General features: G+C 45.1%; 2 protein-coding genes across 3 annotated transcripts in view; one reads left to right on the top strand and one right to left on the bottom strand.

Moving 5' to 3' along the window:
* The window catches only part of LOC126268175 (opioid-binding protein/cell adhesion molecule homolog), a 2,429,635-nt gene that overhangs the window by 599,859 nt on the left and 1,808,336 nt on the right, over positions 1–21,440 (bottom strand). The window lies entirely within an intron of this gene.
* The window catches only part of LOC126268170 (sodium-coupled monocarboxylate transporter 1-like), a 112,419-nt gene that overhangs the window by 13,141 nt on the left and 77,838 nt on the right, over positions 1–21,440 (top strand). Inside the window, exons 2-3 of one of the 2 annotated variants that reach the window (XM_049973762.1) lie at positions 10,522–10,803; positions 14,715–14,874. In XM_049973762.1, the coding sequence (XP_049829719.1) occupies positions 10,583–10,803; positions 14,715–14,874 (381 nt within the window). In that variant the 5' untranslated portion in view covers positions 10,522–10,582. Of the gene's footprint in view, positions 1–10,466; positions 10,804–14,714; positions 14,875–21,440 lie in introns of both variants that reach the window. The other variant, XM_049973761.1, reaches the window with a different exon arrangement.

Here is a 21,440-nt window from a genome sequence, read left to right as displayed (position 1 = left end):
TGTATAAAACGGCAAAGAGTCCCTCCAAGACCATTTTGGCAACACCCTCGTTGGTACCTGCTCACATTTATTGAAAATTTTAAAAATGTGCCATTACAGAGAGAACTTGAAAAGTAGTCCTAGACGTCTGCAGGCAGGAAGCTGGCATCAAAAGTGTGTCAGTAAGTAGCTGCCTAAACAGTTCGTTAAAGTAATAACGAAATGTTTTTAAACTATCTGATACATTATTGATTGTATGAAATTTATGTTACAACACTCATTAACACTGACAAAGGGCAGCACTAATATCAAGCTCTTACTCTCGCAAATGTTCAAAAGTAACTGATAAATATGACATACATTACCATGATAACTACACATTCTTTAACGAGAAATGTAAAGTTCCCTGATATGGGTGTCTCATTCAAGAATGGTTAACAAACTACGTGCGACTACAGTGCCCCTAAATAAAAAATATTACCTTCATTCTTCTTAATACTCTTTTTCATTCTAAATCACTAATCAAATACTTCCCCTCTGTTTCACACTATCCAAACACAAATCATTTTACTTAAACACCGATCGACTTAACTTTACGTCTTCAGTGCCACGAGTCCTCTGCGCGGCGTCTGTCTCACTACCCTCTAAAGATAGAACTCCCGTACTCCTTGCTCCCGCATAGCGATGACAAAAAACAAGCACATCTTACAGCGAAACAGCTACTCTGAACAAATACTACGCACGAATAATAAGAGATTCAAAATTGCCGCCTTGCTTTTCAGATATTCTAAGCATGTACAAATTCCAGAATCGCAAATAGCGAACTCCCAATAGACCTGTTTCAAGCCGTCTCAAACATCGTCATGCCGCCGGCCGGCGTGGCCGTGCGGTTCTAGGCGTTTCAGTCTGGAACCGCGTGCCTGCTATGGTCGCATTTTCGAATCCTGCCTCGGGCAGGGATGTGTGTGATGTCCTTAGGTTGGTTAGGTTTAAGTAGTTGCAAGTTCTAGGGGACTGATGACGTCAGATGTTAAGTCCCATAGTGTTCAGAGCCAGCCATCGTCATGCCGGAGGGTAAGGTCGCTGGACACCGGAATTTTCTAGCATTTAAGAGAAAGGTTTTACGCACCTACAAGCCAAATTTCAAACATACTCGTCGCATTGGTAGACAGTTACTGTGTATTGAGAAAGTGATCCCCTAATTGTGTTGAGCTGTGTAATTCCATCAGTCTAAATATTAGTCATACCTTTGAAAGAGCACAGTAGTTGATTTGGATCGTTTATTATTCACCCTTTTAACGAATGCCATAAATTACTCGTCTTTATTTGCATTTCATGCCTTCTGGTGTGGTTGCAGTTTATGGCTATGATCGGGGTTCATGATACACGTGACAGTAACATGTGTTTTACAATGAATCTTTTCAGACAGAAATTGCAATATTTTATTTCTCATTTAAATTCAAATACAGGGACTTGTATGTATGCGTGAATGAAGCCAGTGTCATTTTCATGAAACATCACATACCTGATATCAGTAATTCATTTCGCTTCAGTAAAATGAAATTAAAGCTACTCTACGCAAAACCACATGGGACAAATTATGTGATTATCATGTCTCAGAGTGACCGGATCTTATAAAACAGAAGATAATTCTACGAATTTCATTGGTGTATCTGGTACGCGATTTATGAAGGAAATTACCATGTGTCTTGAAAGATTCATTGTAACAAAATGGTCTTAACTATTAATACGATCCTAGGATATCAGGCCAACTTTGTAATATGCCTTGGGGAGATGTCTCTGATACTGTGCCATCTGAGCCTGAATTTTAATACGTAGATGTTTGTCATATATAAAAGATATATCAATGCGCCTTGGAAAGTAAAAAAAATTTGCTAATTTTGTCTTTCCTCCAGGAACACCAGTGCTCTTACTCTGGAAGAGCATCCTGTAGTCTTGAAATTCTTTTTGGAACCTCTCGTTGCTTTGACAGGACGTCATACTACGTCTGCACAATCACACAAAGTCTACGTCTTTTACGTGATAAAAAGGAAGTAAAATTTGATTTTAACAATCTATCAACGACGTGATCATTGGAGTACAAGCTCGGACAGGGTAGAGCAGCGAGGAGGTACTGGCACCGTTATTTTCAAAGAACCATCTCGATATTCGTCTTCACCACGAAAAAAAATCTGAATGTTTGGAATCACCCTTCTGAACGCTAATCTAGTGTCTTACAGTTACGCCGTTTTGTTTCCTCCTTGCGCTATTTGTAGCCAGTATGATACGATAAGTAATCCATGCATATTATCAAAATCAATGTACGTATACATCTATCTTCCACATCTCCTCCTACGCCACTAGACCGATTTCTAAAAGACTTGGTACACATACTATTTACTCTCCGTAAATCGTCGCTGCGAGAGTAAGAATCACATACCTATCAAACGGGTGGGCGTGAAACAGCAGTGTGTAGCCGACGAAGCGCGAATAGCCATACTTTAGTCGTCTAGTGAATAGAGAATGAGAGTACTTTATGACTTGGAACAAACTCTCCACATAATTTCAAATCTTTGAAAAGCGTTATCTCGCTAACAACCCCCACAAAATGATGGAAGCAAAAAAGTTGATGACTTCTCCATTTTCGACGTTCATGCAGTAAAATTACCTCACGAAGCATGACATTTTAATTTATCATTTATTTATTAACTGTATTCGCGACGCATTTTCCATACAGTAGTCACATATACCATTGAACGTACCAGCAAAATATATCATTTTACGACACGTAGTTCAGGATATATGCCATCATAAACACTGAGATGATTGAAAAACTACCTCATCATGCATGGAGTTTTAATTTACTACTTTTTTACTATTAATTCTATTCACAACCATTTTCGCAGAGAGCAGGCACATATTTCACTGAATGTATCGGCGAAGTTATATCCCTAGAGCACAGAGTTCTGGATATAAAACTTCATAAACTGCATGAAAATGAAACTGCAGGGTGAAATTTGCTGAAGAAACGGGTCAAATATATCTACAGATACGTGTGAAATAAGTTAACTATGTGTGAAATAGTTCTGAAATAGTCGTACATGGGCAAAGCCAAAGGTAAAAAGCTCATCCTAAAGCCCTGAAACGATTTCAACCAGATATGATACAAATATTACCCAAAATATGGAAAAGAATACTCTGGGGAGGAAGAACCACCAGCTTCCTACTGTAATGAAAGTGATAACATGGTGAGAGAAATGGGGGGGGGGGCGGAGATAGACAGCGAGAGAGGTTGTTTGGTTGGGTGATTTAAAAGAGGGGAGAACGGACCAAACTGCTCGGTCATCGGTCCCTTGTTCCGAATAAAACAATGCCACAAGGGTGAGAATAAACAATCAAGACTGACAACCCAAAACGGAGAGAAAGGAATCACGACAGAACGACGGAAGGGCAACAACACTTAAATGGACAAAACGGGAGAATAAAACCCCAGAAACAGGCAGAAGAGATTAAAACTGCAAAACAGATTACCCTACCGTGGCTGGCTGACCTTGAGAATAAACAGGAGAAGCCAGCCACTCCACAACACATTAAAATCTCGACCCTAAAACCAATAGGGTGGAGAAGACAGAGGGACAGAGGACATTCCCTGAAACTTAGATCAAATGGTAAACCCACACCCATGAATAAAACATAGAACTGACTCAGCCGATGAGACGTTGTGAGATAAAATTAGCGGCAACGAGTCCGGTAGCTGATGATTTCTCGGCAGGGCAGTCAAAGTAGGACAGTGCACCAGAATGTGGGCAGCTGTCAATTGGGCATCGCATCGAAACTGATGCCGGTCTTCACGGCGCAGGAGGGAGCCGTGGGTCGCCCAAGCATGGCCAATGTGGAGCCAGGAGAGAGCCATAGAATCTCTCCGAAAGGCCCGCATAGAGGACTGCCACACATTCGTAGTCTTCTCAATGGCACGCATTTTGTTGTGCGTACTGATACTATGCCATTCCGTCTCCCAAAGCCGAAAAACCTGGCGGCGTAAAAACGAACGCAGGTCAGTTATTCGAATGCCTATCTCCATAAGCGGTTTCCGTGCAGCCTGTTTGCCCAGCCTGTCAGCAAGTTCGTTGCCTGGAATTCCGACTTGGCCTGGGATCCATACAAACACCACTGAACGATCGGACCGTTCCAGGGCATAGTTGCACTCCTAGATGGTCGTTAACAAAGAATGACGAGGGTGGCAGTGGTCGATAGCTTTCAGGCTGCTCAAGAAGTCAGTACACAGAAAAAACGACTCCCCACGGCATGAACGGATGTGCTTAAGAGCAAGAGATATCACCACCAGCTCTGCAGTGAAAACACTGCAGTCATCAGGCAAAGAATGCTGTTTAATGTCCTCCATGGACATACGTGAAGCCGACGTGACGATCAACCACTGAGCCGTCGGTGTAAACCACTTCATGGCCTCGGTACATGTCAAGAATCGAGAGGAGTGGTAGCGGAGAGCCGCTGGTGAACTAAGTCATGTGAAAGGTCCATGCGCAAGGTCCAGGTGAAGCCGCGGCCTAGGTGTACACCATAGAGGAGTACGCGAATAGACCTTGAGTATAAGTGGTAAAGGCAAGGACTCCAGTTCAAGTAGAAGGGATTGGACGCGAACTGCAATTGTAAGCCCTGACCTGGGCCGCCGATGCGGGAGATGAACCACCGTGGATGGGAAAAGTAGACGGTAATTCGGATGCGTCGGAGAACTACGAACGTGTGCAACGTATCTGGCGAGCAGTTGTGCACGCCTGACCTGCAATGGAAGAACTCGAGCCTCCGTCAGGACTCTGGTCACCGGATTCGTCCTAAAAGCTCCAGTCACTAGTCGAACGCCACAGTGTTGTATTGGGTCGAGTGAACGCAACGCTGTGGACGCCGCCGAACCATGAACCAGACTCCCATAGTCAAGGCGGGATTGAAGAAGCGCTCTGTAGAGCTGCACCAGCGAAGAGCGATCTGCACCGCAGTAGGTGTTGCTCAGGCAGTGGAGTGCATTGAGGTGCTGCCAGCACTTCCGCTTAAGCTAACTAAGGTAAGGAAGTCAAGTCAATCGGGAGTCAAAAACCAGTCTTAAAAATCGAGATGTCTCCACTACAGTGACGGGATCGTTAGTAAGGAAAGTTCTGGTCCGGATGAATGGTACGACTCCGACGGAAGTGCATAACATTCGCCTTTGCGGCCGAAACCTGGAAGCCATGGGCTAGAGCCCATGACTGCACCTTGTGGATGGCTCTCTGTAGGCGCCGCTCAGCAACATCAGTACTGGTGGATCAGTACAAAATGCAGAAGTCGTCTGCATACAAAGAGGGTGAGAGGGACGGCCCTACAGGTGCTTCCAGAATGTTAATGCCCACTAAAAATAGAGATACACTCAGTACATAGCCCTGTGGGACCCGATTCTCCTGGAATGGGGGGGAACTATGGTAGGCACCAACTTGGACATGGAAAGAACGAAGTGTCAGGAAATTATGGACAAAAGTCCTGAGCGGGCCCTGGAGACCCACTTGCATAATGTGCCAAGGATATGATGTCGCCAGGTGGTGTGATACGCTTTTCGTAAATCAGAAAAGACGGCAACAAGATGTTGGCGTCTGGAAAAGGCTGTTGGGATGGATGACAGACTTGAGGAACCCAAGATTATCAGTGGTAGAGCGACCCAGGGGGAAACCACCCTGGCCCAGAGCCAGTGAGCCACGTGACTCCAGGACCAAACCCAACTGCCGACACACCAAACGTTCCAGCAGCTTACAAAGAACGTTGGTGAGGCTGATGGGACGATAGCTATCCACATCAAGCGAGTTTTAGCTAGGTTAGACCGCTGTTATGATGGTGCTTTCCTGCCAGTGCGATGGAAAGACCCCACGGCACCAGGTCCAGTTGAAGATCACGAGGAGATATAGCTTGTAGTCAGACGAGAGATTTTTAATCATCTGTGGATCCGATCTGGCTCAGGAGCTGTGTCGTGGTAAGTGCACTGAAGAGCTCCCACTCTGTAAATGGGGCGTAATAGGGTTCACTGTGTCGTGTAGTGAACGAGAGAACTTTCCATTCCATTCGCTGTTTGAGGGTGCAAAAGGCTGGGGGGAAATCCTCCCACGCTGGGACGCGAGCATAGTGCTCAGCAAAGTGCTCGGGAAAGGCGATTTAGTCGTTAGATAACACACCATTTATGTTAACACCAGGAACACCTGTTGGGCTTTGGTACCCAGAACCCTCGTTTGATCTTTGCCTAGACTTTGGAAGGTGACATGTGGCACCCAATGGCCGAGAAGTGTCTTCCAACACTCCTGTCTTTTGATACGCTGGCGAATGTGGGCGCGGAGCTGTTTAAAGGCTATGAGGTGCTCCAGGGAAGGGTGTCTCTTATGCTGCTGTAGAGCTCGCCGACGCTCCTTAATACCCTCAGGGACTTCCGGCGACCATCAAGGGTCTGTCTTTCGCCAGGGGCCCTCGAAAGAACGAGGGATCGCGTTTTCCGCTGCAGAAACGATTGCTGTTGTTACCTGCTCAACCACCAAATCGATGTTACCTTGTAGGGGAGATTCAACGGTGACAGCAGAGGTGAAAGCGTCCCAGTCTGCTTTGTTGAAGGCCCACCTGGGAAGGTATCTTTGGGCCTGACGCCGGGGCAGAGACAGGAAGATGGGAAAATGGTCACTACCACACACACGTCGTCATGTGCTCTCCAGTGGATAGACGGGATATGGCTAGAACTGCAAACCGAGAGATCAATGGCCGATTATGTGCCGTATTTAAGAGGCAAAGGTCGAGTTGTGACAGTAAATTTTCGACATCTCTGCCTCGGCCAATAAGCACGGTGCCGCCCCCCCCCCCCCCACAAGTGGTTATAAGTGTTAAAACGTCCCCAAAGTAGGAAAGGTTTGGGGAGTTGATCGATAAGTGCAGCAAATGCGTTCAGGTGTACTGCACCATCTGGAGGAAGATACAAGTTGCTGACAGTTATTTCCCGCGTCGTCCTTATCCTGACAGCCACAGCTTCAAGGGGATTTTGATGGGCACAGGTTCATTGCATAGTGAGTTCAGGAGATAGACAAAAACTCCACCTAACACTCTATTATAGTCACTACAGTTCTTGTAATATCCCCTATAACCACAAAGGCAAGGGTCCACATTTCTGGGAACCAGATTTCCTGAAGGTCAATACAGAGAGCAGGTGTGAAGCTTAAGAGTTGCCGTAGCTCAGCCAGGTGGTGGAAAAAAACGCCACAATTTCACTGGCGGATGACATAATCGAGAGGATGGGAAGGCATGAAGCACGCAAGGAGGCAGGTTGTGCCTCACGGTCACCTGCTGCCACCAATTGAGTATTTGTGGCTATTTCCTTGGTATATAAGTTATCAGAGAGCCAGGTCCGCAGGTCACGCTAAGATATCCACCACATCGTCAGATGCATAACTGATATGGAGTGGTGGTGTTGGGGCCAAGAAAGGGTGCCGACTGAATAGGGTGTGATCTTTCAAATTTATGTTTAGCCTCTGTGTAAGTCAACTGGTCCAAGGTCTTTTACTTCATGATTTTCCACTCCTTTTTGAATACTGGGCAGTCTGGTCAGTAGGGGGAGTGGTGCTCTCCACAGTTAATGCAAGTGGGGGGAGGTGCACATGGAGTATCTGAGTGTAATGGACGTCCAAAGTCTGACATGTGGCCCTGGAAGTACCTTAGGAAGACATGTGCCTGAACTTCCAGTATTTAAAGCACTCCATAGGGGAGGGAAACATGGCTTAATGTCACAGCGGTAAACCATCACCTTAACCTTTTCAGGCAATGAATGACCCTCAAAGGGAAAGATAAAGGCACCAGTAGAAACATTGTTGTCTTTGGGTCCCCTGTAAACGCGTCAGATGAAATGAACACTGCAGTTCTAAATTGACGCGGCGCTCCTCTTCACACTGCAAGAGGGGATCGCAATAGAAAATGATCCCCGGGACTATGTTGAGGCTTTTGTGGGGAGTGATGGAAAAAGGAATATCATCCAGCTTGTGACAGGCGAGTATCGCTTGAGATTGTGCTGGGGATGTTGTCTGAATAAAGACTGCGCTTTTTCGTAACGTGGACAGCGCTGTCACGTCTCCAAACTTATCCTCAAGATGTTGAACTAAAATCTGAGGCTTTGTTGGTAGAAAGGAGTCCTGGTCAGTTCTGCTACAGACTAAAAACCGAGGCAAATATGGCACTCTCCATACTGTCGCCCTACGTTCTTCCCATGGTTTACCGAGGGAGGGGGAACGGCATTGTATTCGATCTTGCCTTTCTTAGAGACTGCTGGTGCCATACTTCGTCCGTTTCATTGCGGGTCATCCGCCCTGATACCATCCACTCCGATCAGGGGCTGCCCCCACGGGCGCCACCCAGCCACAACAAAGGCCAACTGGCATGATGATGCCCCAGGAATACAGGCATCTACTCCTTGGCATACATGGGTAGTTTACAGCTCAGGCATCAGAAGTGCGATCCCTGTGCATGGGGCTACCACCAAATGGGTACATGAAGACCCCATAACCCTGGGTTCGGTGTGGGGTGGTGGTGAGGTGCGTAGACTGCTGTAGCCTGTTGTGGGGCTGTGTACTACTGAATGCTTCGTTGCTAGGTCCCCAGTTCAATACAGTGCAATACATGATGGCCACACCACAATGGACTGGCTACCATGCTGGATAATGGGTTCAGAGAAATCCAATATTGTCAGGGGAGAGAAAGAGGACAGGGGACAACGGAAGAAGATAACATACCCCAGAAAGTGTCCTCGCCGAAATAGTTGAATCGCAGGTCGAGATGCAAAGCCGTAACAGATTCAGGAGATCGAATCTAAGGGCAATAACGCATGGGCCACGTAAGGTGTCCTTCGCCATAAGGCCCGCACTTCCGTAGAATTTTCGAAGTGGCAGATGAAACCACAGAATGCGACTTGATCTCCCAGGACCGAAAATTGTGAGACTCCTTTTAGTCGCCTCTTACGACAGACGACGGGTCTATTCTAACACTGGACCTACAAGGTGGACAGAGAGAGGGGGCAGGATAAAATGGATATAGAGAGGGAAGAGAATGAGATGTACAGAGAAAGGAAAGAGTAAGAGATGGATAGGGACAGGAGAGGAAGAGATGGACAGAGACCGAAACAGGAAGAAGTAGAGAGAAAGGAATGGGGGAGGAGATGGACGCAGATGGGAGCCAGGAAATATATAGAGAAAGGGAAAAGGAGGGGAGGAACAGAAAGGGATGAAGAATGAGAAGCACAGAGAGAAGGGGCAGGAGGAGATGGACAAATAGAAGACTGGGATAAATACTAACCCAAGTATCGAAATGTACTCAGATGTCAAACTGTACACATTGACGTGACCAAAATACATATCTAGATCTAGAATCTATATGTACCTTTATGCCCTTCTGTTTCTAGTTTCTTTTCTGATGACATTGTGCTAACTTTAAAAAACTAGTTTAGGATTTCCAATGCAGGCTGTGGTATAGATTTTCAGCGTTTCTTGAGTCGTTTTCAGGTAGTGCTGGTTACGGGGAATTATGAGAACAATGGGCACAACGTTAGGAAATGAAACAGACAACACGATGCCGGTATAAATTTTCATATCACCGAGAACCAAAGCCAGAAAAGAGGTTTGATTAATGCGGTCGTCTTCGCACGAAACGAATACGCACCCAACAGCAACTCGTACTCCGCTTAATGAAACCTCTGGGATGGTACTCCAGAGGTATATAAGAAACGTCATGAAACATGTATGTTCAGACACTCTTGTTCTCTGGTCAGCATTAAAGACTGATGTTATTTACACCACAGTTTGCCGCCGGTGGTCTTTTACCAGTCTGGACGTGGTTTGACTTTGGTTTCGCCAATGTTGAAGACACTCACCATGGCACTCCTCCAACACCCAAGAAGTCTGCCAGTTTCCGAAATGCTCGTGCCTATCTTCTAGCCACCACAATGTGCCCTCAGTCAAACTCAGACAGAAGGCGCGCCTTCCCCATTCTACACACGGACAGCGCACTCACTGATACTACATGCACCATGCATGTGTCTGAGGAGCAGTCATTCCTCACTAGGTAACGCTGCTATCCCCTGAACGCCTCTATATCGATAGTAGATCGGTGGTCATAATGGTCTGGCTGACCACTATATGTTCCAAAACCCTACTGCCGATTGACGATAGAGATAATTCAGTGGATTCCTTCTAATTCTTTTCTTGGGCATTGGCGTGACTTGTGCAACTTTCCAGTCTTTAGGTGCCTTTAGGTGCGGATCTTTCGACGAGCGAGTGGTTGTATACGGTTGATAAGTGTGAAATGGAACTTGATTAATGTCCCTTCGTTTACTGATTTATAGATTAACTTCAAGTTGTTCCTTTACGACTATCCTCTATTGTGTCTGCGTTTCCTCTAACGACATGTTTTGTCCAATTTCCCTCGTCCTAAAGACAAAGAAGCGTCGTATGTTGACGCACTGCTAGCAATGGCGACTTCAAAGCACAGGGGCCGTTGGAGACATCAGCCTTCAGGTGAACATACATCCGTCACGATTGTTGGGAGAAACATGGCGGCCAATCTAACAGCAGAGGCAGCTGATGTGGCGTCGAGGCAGGTGCTGTTCGGCTGGGAGGACCACGCGGCGTTCGCACTCATGCTGACGCTCTCGGTGGCCATCGGCCTCTACTTCGGCATCTGCGGCCGCGCCAGGAACACCGCCAAGGTGGACTACCTGCACGGCGGCAAGACGATGAGGGTGCTCCCCGTCGCCATCTCACAGATCTCGAGGTGAGTATTCTCCACTGGGTTTTGCACCTTGCAATACATTACTGACTTACGTGTATGGCAGAGCAAATAAAAGTGACCCAGAGAACAGAGTTCCAGGGTACAAAGAAACACAACAGAGGTAAGGAAACACAGTACTGACGTGAAGATTACGAAGTTTGTTCCAATACACCTTAGACTTGACGCCTCCACACAAGAAAGGTAATCGTACACTCTCGAAAATGATACATCTGAACTTATATAGAAATATACATAACATCGACTAGCCTCGCATAAAACTGTTTTGCAGGCATTTCTGCTAACGTGCCAAAGTGTCAGCCATGTAGCAGTCTGCAGCACGGCTGGCAAACATCAGAAATTATGGTTCCACTGAATTGCTAAAGCGACCTGAAGTACTGAAGGCAATCTGAACAACAATCGCTACATTGTAGGGGATGAGATGTTATACTGATTCAAGTACTTTCTACGGGCTAGCGCACGGCAAAGTTGACAGTTCCCTCCTGTCTGATAACGAGTCAGTAACAGTGCAAGAGTCAGATTTTTATAAGATATTTTTGTATTCATTTCCGTCTTCATATAAATCGCTTGTGTATTTGACTTTTGCGAGCAGAGAGAATGCGGGAACTAGATCTCTTTCATCATTACGTATCTCCTCTTATTTTAATTATTGGAATCATTTCCATATTTAATTCATGAAACTGATTTTTTTGACTGATGTGTCTCCAAACACCACATGGTCTTCAGCCAACTAGTCAGTTTAAGTATTGCCTTGTTCATGTTGTTGTTGTTGTTGTCTTCAGTCCTGAGACTGGTTTGATGCAGCTCTCCATGCTACTCTATCCTGTGCAAGCTGCTTCATCTCCCAGTACCTACTGCAACCTACATCCTTCTGAATCTGCTTAGTGTACTCATCTCTCGGTCTCCCTCTACGATTTTTACCCTCCACGCAGCCCTCCAACGCTAAATTTGTGATCCCTTGATGCCTCAAAACATGTCCTACCAACCGATCCCTTCTTCTAGTTAAGTTGTGCCACAAACTTCTCTTCTCCCCAATCCTATTCAATACCTCCTCATTAGTTACGTGATCTATCCACCTTATCTTCAGTATTCTTCTGTAGCACCACATTTCGAAAGCTTCTATTCTCTTCTTGTCCAAACTAGTTATCGTCCATGTTTCACTTCCATACATGGCTACACTCCAAACAAATACTTTCAGAAATGACTTCCTGATACATAAATCTATATTCGATGTTAACAAATTTCTCTCCTTCAGAAACGCTTTCCTTGCCTTGTTCATATGTCACATAAATGCTATGCCTGCAGTGTTTTTTGATGATGTATTTCCATACATAAATTCCTGTCTGATCAAAAGTATCCGGACGTCCTAAGTCCTAAGTCATGTCACTAGAGAGGACCCGCCGGTATAAAAGGTGGCGTGGAGTATTGTGCTAACAGCAGAGAAGCGGCAACAACAGAATGCATTTGTGGGGACAAAAGCCCTATGGACTTCCGTCCCCAAGAATGTCGCTGCAAAAACAGCATCTCAGGACCTTGGGCAGTGCATTCTGAGACACCAAGTGTTTTAGTTCTATCTGTCCGTATAATGTGTATAAATACATATTCTGTATGTGAATCGGTAACGTTGACAGTCATTACACATCGTGAACATCGTGTTCGTTACCCAAATTCCACGCGTTGGTCAGGAGAGGACACTGACTTAGAACTTGTGCTAGTCATTAGGTGCGACCGGAATAGAAAGTCCATCAGGAATTTTTCGACCGTTCGAAGACTGGCCAAGATGACTGATGATAATGTAATTGCGAACTGGAAACGCGGGGGAAGGAACACGGCTGAACAATGAGCTGGCAGTAATTGCCGAGCATTACGGACGATTGTTATAAACAGTCGCTTGAAATCAGCGGAAGGAATTACTCGTGAGTTTGTGTTGACTTAAAGTGCTACTAACAGCCTAGCTGGCATAAAAATTTAGTGTAGGTTGCTAAACAAATTGGGTAGAATCGTAGACCAGCCCCTGATAAGCCTCACATTTCTGTAGTCACAGTTAAGCGACGCTGAGGTTGCATACAGGCGACGTAACTAGACAGCGGATTGCTGAAAACGAGTACTGAGAAGTGATGAATCATGCTATACATTCTGGCAAACCGATGGAAGGGTTTCGGTTTGACGAATGGCTGAATAACAGTACCTGCCATAATGGGTAGTGGAAACAGTGAAGTATTGAGGAAATGGTGTTATGGCATGGGGAGTGTACTGTACTTTGAACGCGGTCCGCTTATTACACTTAAGAAAACGCTAAATGTGGAACCGTACGAACACTTTGTACGTCATTTTGCCCTATGTATTAACAGTTCGGAGATGATGACTGTATCAGCATGACAATGTACCCTGCCATAAAGCACGAGTTGTGATGCAGTGGCTTGTGAGCAACAACATTACTGAACTAGACTGGTCTGCCCATAGTGCCAACCTGATGCTAAAGGAACAACTTTGGGATGAGTTCAAACGTCGACTTTGCTCCAGACTACGGCGTCCAACATCGCCACCTTCTCTGGTTTCTGATCTTGAGTAAGAATGGGCTACCATTCTTCCGCAGACAATTAGACGCGTCACTGAAACTGTACTCTGCAGAGTTCACCCAGTAATAAAGGCAACTGGTGGGCACGAACTCCTAGAGATGAATTTCTTGAAAAATTTAAGATTTTGAGTAACACGTACTGCCTAGTGAGCCTCAAATACTTTGGGCTACCACTGAATGATTGGCGTGGCGAGAATCCGTGCGGCTATTACGAAATAAGGATGCACTCTAAGATGGCTTCGACACGTTCTTATTTTTTTTTAACTGTGGGAAACTGAGACCTTCGTGGCAAGTGTTTGTAGAATGCGACGAAGTTTGGGTAGAGATTTCCTTTGTCTCTGAATGGTTTGTCAAGGGACGAACAACGTGCGAGAAGCGATGAACGCGTGTGCCTTTAGGATAAGGTAACTCGAGCACAAATTTTACAGCTTGTGATTAATGCACTTATACTTTCCTCCTTAGATTAATGATGTGTTTCTCAGTTATTCGTTGCGAGCCGTCTATCTCAGCTGGTTAGATTCGGGATTGGTGTGATCAGGAAAGGTGACAGCAGCCGGGAGAGTAGCATGCTGACCACATGACCCTTCACATCCGCATCCAGCAACGCCTAACGGTTGATGATGACGTGGCGGTCGGTCGGTTCCGTTCGCCCTTCCAAGGACTGTGTGGACGGAGTTCAATTTAGTTGAGTATCCAGGTCGGTGTTACTATATTCAGCAATAACTGTAAGCAGACCTGACGGTCACCTGTTAGATTAAATGTAAGACTTCTCAGATTCGACTGTTGTAGTAGGGATGTGCGTGGCTCAGTCAGCTGGTACTGTAATACGGCGTTATTAGGTAACACTGATTTTGGCGAAATCTCTCATTCATCGTAGGCCCATGATAATTATGCTCATCTGTAATGGACTCGCATCTACAAACGTGTCTGAATTAATGGAAGGAGAGCCCGCATCTCGTGGTCGTGCGGTAGCGTTCTCGCTTCCCACGCCCGGGTTCCCGGGTTCGATTCCCGGCGGGGTCAGGGATTTTCTCTGCCTCGTGATGGCTGAGTGTTGTGTGATGTCCTTAGGTTAGTTAGGTTTAAGTAGTTCTAAGTTCTAGGGGACTGATGACCACAGCTGTTAAATCCCATAGTGCTCAGAGCCATTTGAATGGAAGGAGAAGTTTTCTAGGGTTATAAATCGGTACTCGAACTACAGTTACACTCGGGATTTTCTCTTCTATAAAAATAACATGAACTGGGTAGAAAATGTCCTTTGACTTCCATTACTGTAGGCTTCGCTTTTTGTTTCTAACATTGACACTTTTGTCGACAGTCACGTCTCTGGTACCACACTGATGGGCGTTCCTTCTGAGATCTACTTGTACGGCAGTGTCTACGCCTGGGTCTGCGTGACTATCATTCTCTTCTCCATCATCACCAACTATATCTTCCTCCCCGTCTTCTTCGAGTTGCAGCTTACATCGACATATGAGGTAAGTCCGAAAAGAACATGGGCGGGACAAAAAAAAATCGCAGCACCAAGAAGAAGTGAGGTATCAACGAAAGTTGTTAGAGGTGTTTCTACATCTGAAAGGTGATATTACTTCCTATTTAGTGCCGGTTGCGTAACAGTGGTGTAGTATCACCACTAGAAGGATGCAAATCAGTTTTGCTTTAAATACATGCTATAAAGACGTCATTATCACCATCTCAGTGAGTTAGAACGAGGCGGAATAATTGGGCTACGAGCTGACTGTTGCTTCTGAGATACTGCCGCGAAAGGCTTGCCAGGAATGTAGCCACTGTATATGATTGCTGGCAACGGTGGTCACAAAAATGTACTGTCGTAAGAGTACCGCGCTCTGGTGGACCACGTGGTGCTACCGAGAGGGAAGACAATCGTGTTCGGCATTTGGCTCCGTAGGATGCATTCCACTGACCCCAAACCGCCGCAATTTGCAACCTCAGTGGTGTCAAGCGAGAGCTCATCGGAGAGCCGCGTGGAGGTCTGTCGTGTTTTGCTGATGAAAGCTGCTTCTGCATCGGTGCCAGTGAAGGCCGTATGTTGCTTAGGAGGAGTCAGCTGAGGGTCTGCAACCAACCTGTCTGAATGCTAGCCGAGCGGCTCTAGGCGCTTGTCCGGAACCACGCGGCTGCTACGATCGCAGGTTCGAATCCTGCCTCTGGCATGGATGTGTGTGATGTCCGTAGGTTAGCTAGGTTTATGTAATTCTAAGTTTAGGGGACCGATGACCTCAGCTGTTAAGTCCCATGGTGCTTAGAGCCATTTGAACCATTTTTGTTTGAATGCTAGACACACTGGACCCACACCTGGAGCTATGATCTGGTCTGCAATTACGTATGACAGCAGGAGCACCCTCGTGTTGATCCCACGCACCCTGACTGCAAATTTGTACTGTTGCACTTCCATTCATGAACAGCATTCCAAGGGTTGTTTCCAACAGGATTACGCTCGCATACATGCTTTTGTTGTCAACCAACATGGTCTACAGAGTGTCAACATGTTTCCTCGGCCTCCTATATCACCAAATCTCTCTCCAATCGATTACATGTGAGACATAATCGGACAACTCCAACATTATTCACAAACAGTGTCAACCGTCCCTGTACTGAGAAACCAAGTGCAACAGGCATGGAACTCTGGCCCACAAACTGACATCCGGCACCTAGACAACATAATGCGAGCATTTATAATATTACTTGAAAATACAGCTCTTCGGTTGCACAGGTAAAAATTTTCAACTTTACCTAGGTTTCAACTGCTCGAAGGCAGCCTTCATCAGAAGTAAAAAAAATTTACATTACAGAGAGTAAATAGTTATGAAATGGTTTAGATCAACAGTGCTCACGTCAAAGATAATAATATATTTGTATATTATAAAATATTCCTAGGAATGCAACTTGATTAAGACGCGCCGCTAAGGGTCGCGTGTGCGGCCGGCACTGTAAGCAGCATCAGACTCTGTTCTAAACTATTTCATAACTATTTACTCTCTGTAATGTAAATTTTTTTTACTTCTGTTGAAGGCTGCCTTAGACCAGTTGAAACCTAGGTAAAGTTGGAATTTTTCCTGTGCAACCGAAGAGCTGTATTTTCAAGTAACATTATAAATTTCGTCTACGTTTGCTGCATTATCGGCCATGTTCAAAATTGTAATGCGAGCTTGTTTACATGCTTGCAAAATTCTGAGGGGTGGGGTGGGGGAGGCTACGCCCGTTATTAGTGCACCAGTAATTCACATTTGCAATAGCTTATCTAGCGCTTACATTAACCTGTGATTTCGTATTGTCAATTACTTAACTATGTTCCTGGATATATTCCTGAAATTTCGTCACTCCACATTAATTTTTTTGTGTTTCTTTTCTCTTCCTACAGTATATTTGCTGTCAGTGTGCATAGGACCTTAAAAATTACGTGTACAATTAAAATAAGAAATTAACAATGCGACAGAAAGCTGTTCTCTAATCTCGAGCAATATCTTAAGATATAATATACTGTTAATAAACGGTATCGCAAAACAATACCGATATATTTCCAGTCTTTGAAATAGGTGTCTTGAAGGGTAAATGGAAGACAGCGGTCAATGCCTGCCGGTGCTCATTCCTTCCAACAGCGACCTTGATTTTTTACGCCGAAGGACCGCAAGTGGAGCGTCGTGCAGTGGCCCAACATTGTTCAGGACATCACATGGCGCTCAAGGGCGTCAGAACCTATCACAGTAAACAATACGACAGTGCCTGAAGCGTCCTATTAAAATTAACAGCTGTATAAAACTAATTTTCCTCACAAAAGAGATGCCAAGTGTAAAGGATTAACGAGAATACGTCAGATGCCAATTGGTACCTTCAGATACTACACAATGGGTTCGTGAATATAACACTTACATGAAAAAGATGTGTCAGAATTAACAAAGGCGGTGGATTTCAGTAAATAATGTCCGCCTTCATAACTGGAGGCATCTTGCTTACCTCTAGCCTTCTAAAGATCTGTTTCTTTTCCGCTGGTCGTAGGATCACAAGTTTATGGAATGAAAGTGTATGGAATAAACAGTGCATAACGGACTGGCAAGTTGTGAAAGATTTCAGTGCTATTAGAATTGAAATACGAGATGTTGGTATGTCACTGGATTTTATTTCCATTTATAGAAGCCAAAAAAATCAAGAAAAAGGTACTCACTGCCCGTCTATCGTTAATGTGCGTAACAAGATTCCGGTCATTAGTTTCTGAGCATCGAAAAATTCACAGCAATGCTTCATATTATCTTATTATTAACCTGAAATCTCACAGATACGTTTCCCGAGAGTATTTTAACTTTCACCCTACAAGATGGATTGGAGCGACATTAACAGCAAGGTCGGGTGGAATCCCACGCGGGAAGTACGTACTACGTAACAGGTGTCCCCTCCAATCCTGTGAGCGTGACGGACCAGAAAGAAGGCACTAGCCTGGGATAAGACCTGAGCTACATCGCGGAAACGCACTAAGGCAAAGAGGAACCCGCCCGGTTAGCCGTGAGCTCTATCGCATTGCTTTCCGGGCGGGAAGGAGTGCCGGTCCCCAGCACGAATTCCCCCGGCGCATTATAGTTGAGGTCCGGCGTGTCAGCCAAAAATGGTTCAAATGGTTCTGAGCACTATGGGGACTTCACTTCTGAGGTCATCAGTCCCCTAGAACTTAGAACTACTTAAACCTAACTAACCTAAGGACATCAAACACACCCATTCCCGAGGCAGGATTCGAACCTGCGCCCGTAGCGGATGCGCGGTTCCAGACAATAGCGCCTAGAACCGCTCGGACACCACGGCCGGTGTGTCAGTCAGTGTATGGATGATTTTTAAAGTGATTTTCCTTCTTCCTCGGCGAATGCGGCCTGGTTCCCTTTTTTCCGCCTCAGTTACACTATGCCGGCGATTGCTGAGCAAACACACACACCACCATTACTCTACCAAGCAAACATTTGGGTTTACACTCGTCTCTCGTCTGGTGTGAGACGTTTCCGGGGCGGAGGGGGGAGGATGTGTCCACTGAGGGCCGAACCGCACAATAACCCTGGGTTCGGTGTGGGGCGGCGGGTGGAGTGAGTGGACTGCTGTAGCCTGTTGTGGGGTTGTGAACCACTGTGGGCTACGACGGGGACGAAGCTTCTCCGTCGTTTCTAGGTCCCCAGTTCAAAGCAACACAAGGCAAACAGGACGGGCGGGTGGTTTTCTATACCACCTTGTGTGCAGAGGGTTAACAGCTGATTCCGTCTTTACGCGCAGTTGCGCTTCACACACTAGTTCGAGTACTGCCACCTCGAAAACTACTCGTAGACTGCCTAGATTAACACAAGATCGCGCAAGAACGTCATCAGAGGTAATTTTTCAATAAACTGTTCCATCTTTATATGAAATCAGATTTTACACACGGACTTACGTATTACCTCTTCGGAAACAGACCACAGACTACCAGTAAGCTATCTTAGCAATTTGGCGCCTGCCCTCTCAGTGCACACTTGTGATTTGTCCATACTTCCCATCAATGACCACTGACAGTTTGCTATGACTATTTTCAGGTAGGTTTAGCAGTAAATGCGAAAGAAGCTGCGAATTTGATAAATGTACTCAGCTTGTATTATCTTATGTCCTTTATCAAGAGACCAGAGAGGTTAGATCATTTTGAAAAGAGTAGCAGCGGTCTGTTGGTGAGTCTGGCATTGTACTTGGTTTGAAAAGGATGGAAGGATGGAAGCTGGCTCACCGTGTAGTGGAGGAAGATTTATTTAAAAAGGACTTTGTAATAACATGTTTTGAGGAAAATATTAAGGAAATGGCATGATGTGAATGGAAGAATAACAAAAGCCAATTTTTAAGATAACTCAGTCTTTTTTTATTTGCAAATGTGTAGTTTCTTGTTTTTGGAATATTGTGTATGCTTGAAGTTTACAATGTTATTTATAATCCGCCTTGATTTCAATGTATGTGACACAGAGTTAGGTATTTGGACTGGTTACTCTTGTGATCGAAATATCAGATCTGAAGATGGTTCTAGATGAACCGAAACCGGTCATATGAATAAAAATTTCGATATCAAAATGGATTATAAGTAACATTGTAAAATCACTGTTTTCGGCTATCCCATCAGACATTACATTGCAGTGCTTGAAGTTTGCTGTAGAAATTTTATTGTGAAGCACATGGACCTGTCTGATAAGAGTTACAGTAGGCAATTTTACTCAAGAGAGCTATTTTGAAATACTTTGCAAATTTGTCTAGGTGTGTGAACTTAATGAAAAGGTGAAACTTCCTGGCAGATTAAAACTGTGTGCCCGACCGAGACTCGAACTCGGTACCTTTGCCTTTCGCGGGCAAGTGCTCTACCAACTGAGCTACCGAAGCACGACTCACGTCCGGTACTCACAGCTTTACTTCTGCCAGTATCCGTCTCCTACCTTCCAATCTTTACAGAAGCTCTTCTGCGAACCTTGCAGAACTAGCACTCCTGAAAGAAAGGATACTGCGGAGACATGGCTTAGCCACAGCCTGGGGGATGTTTCCAGAATGAGATTTTCACTCTGCAGCGGAGTGTGCGCTGATATGAAACTTCCTGGCAGATTAAAACTGTGTGCCCGACCGAGACTCGAACTCGGGACATTTGCCTTTCGCGGGCAAGTGCTCTACCAACTGAGCTACCGAAGCACGACTCACGTCCGGTACTCACAGCTTTACTTCTGCCAGTATCCGTCTCCTACCTTCCAATCTTTACAGAAGCTCTTCTGCGAACCTTGCAGAACTAGCACTCCTGAAAGAAAGGATACTGCGGAGACATGGCTTAGCCACAGCCTGGGTAATGAAAAGGTATTTTTTTTTATCCCGCCTGGAAGGCGGAGAGTGGGTTTGCTCCTGTTAACTGGAGGGTAGGCCGAATGTAGGAAGCGACTAGGAGCAGGAAAATGTGAAAATCTCTCGGCACTGCTCTTAGAAATGTTTATACTATATCACAATATTAACTGAGTACATAACTTTGCACGGAGGTGCGAAGCCTTAGACCCGTCGTAAGTAGTACATAGTCTAAATAGCAAGCGAAGTGTCCCGGCCGCCTGCTCTTGATCAAACGGTCATAATATGGAATGGAGCTCGTAGAGCTCTCCCGCTCCGGCTAGAATGCGCTGTCGTCAGTGTCTGTCGTGGTGCTAACAAAGCACACCTACATTGTAGCATCGTAGCTATCGATAGCACAATCTTGTTGACTTGACTTAATGAACCATAATTATATTTTATCAGTGGTTAAGGTTCGTTCTCCATTTTCATTTATTTTCACGACTGTTCGCACGCTCGCATTGCACATCTCGTGTTGTGTACCGAGATTAATTTTTATGAACATTTGTGAGATATCGTCTCGCATTTCACATCGCAAGTACGGTAAATGAAATTTGGTTTTGGGCAGTCACTTCAATATACCTCTTAGCAACAGGTTGCCGACTAGACGGGCGTTCCGTTAGCACAGATATGCCAATAAATTAAAGTTAATGTCTATTGTAAGGCGTAGTGACTGTCAGAGTTTTTTTTAATGAAAATACCGATATCATTTCTGAGGCTTAATACCAGTAAAAGATTTCAGTAAAGTGTTATATTGTGAATTTTCAAGCAGTTTTATCAGAGAGTCAGATGCGTTAAATATTACGTTCATTTGTCGTATAGTTACAAGAACATTTCCGTTACAGTGATTGTTAACAGGACTATGATAAAGTTTAGCTACATTCAGGACAAAATTTTAATCCGATTTATTTTGTTTTACAGTCACATAGCATACTGTTCCTTTGAAAACGGATCGCTATCTCGCAGACGAAATGTGTAATGTATCAAGCCGGAATTATGCGTCGTATAGCGTGTGCTCCACATTGCTATCTCGCAGACGAATTGTGTAATGTATCAAGCCGGAATTATGCATCGTGTAGCGTGTGCTCCACATATTTCCGTTCAAAATTAAATTTCCACACAATTCTGTTGCCCTGGACTGAGATTTACGTATTTCGATAACAAAATTTTTCAGATACCA

Source organism: Schistocerca gregaria, chromosome 4 (genome assembly GCF_023897955.1).
Source record: "Schistocerca gregaria isolate iqSchGreg1 chromosome 4, iqSchGreg1.2, whole genome shotgun sequence".
Taxonomy (NCBI): Eukaryota; Metazoa; Arthropoda; class Insecta; order Orthoptera; family Acrididae; genus Schistocerca; species Schistocerca gregaria.
Note: the sequence above shows the minus strand (reverse complement) of the source record. Positions and strands in the feature narration are given on the sequence as shown.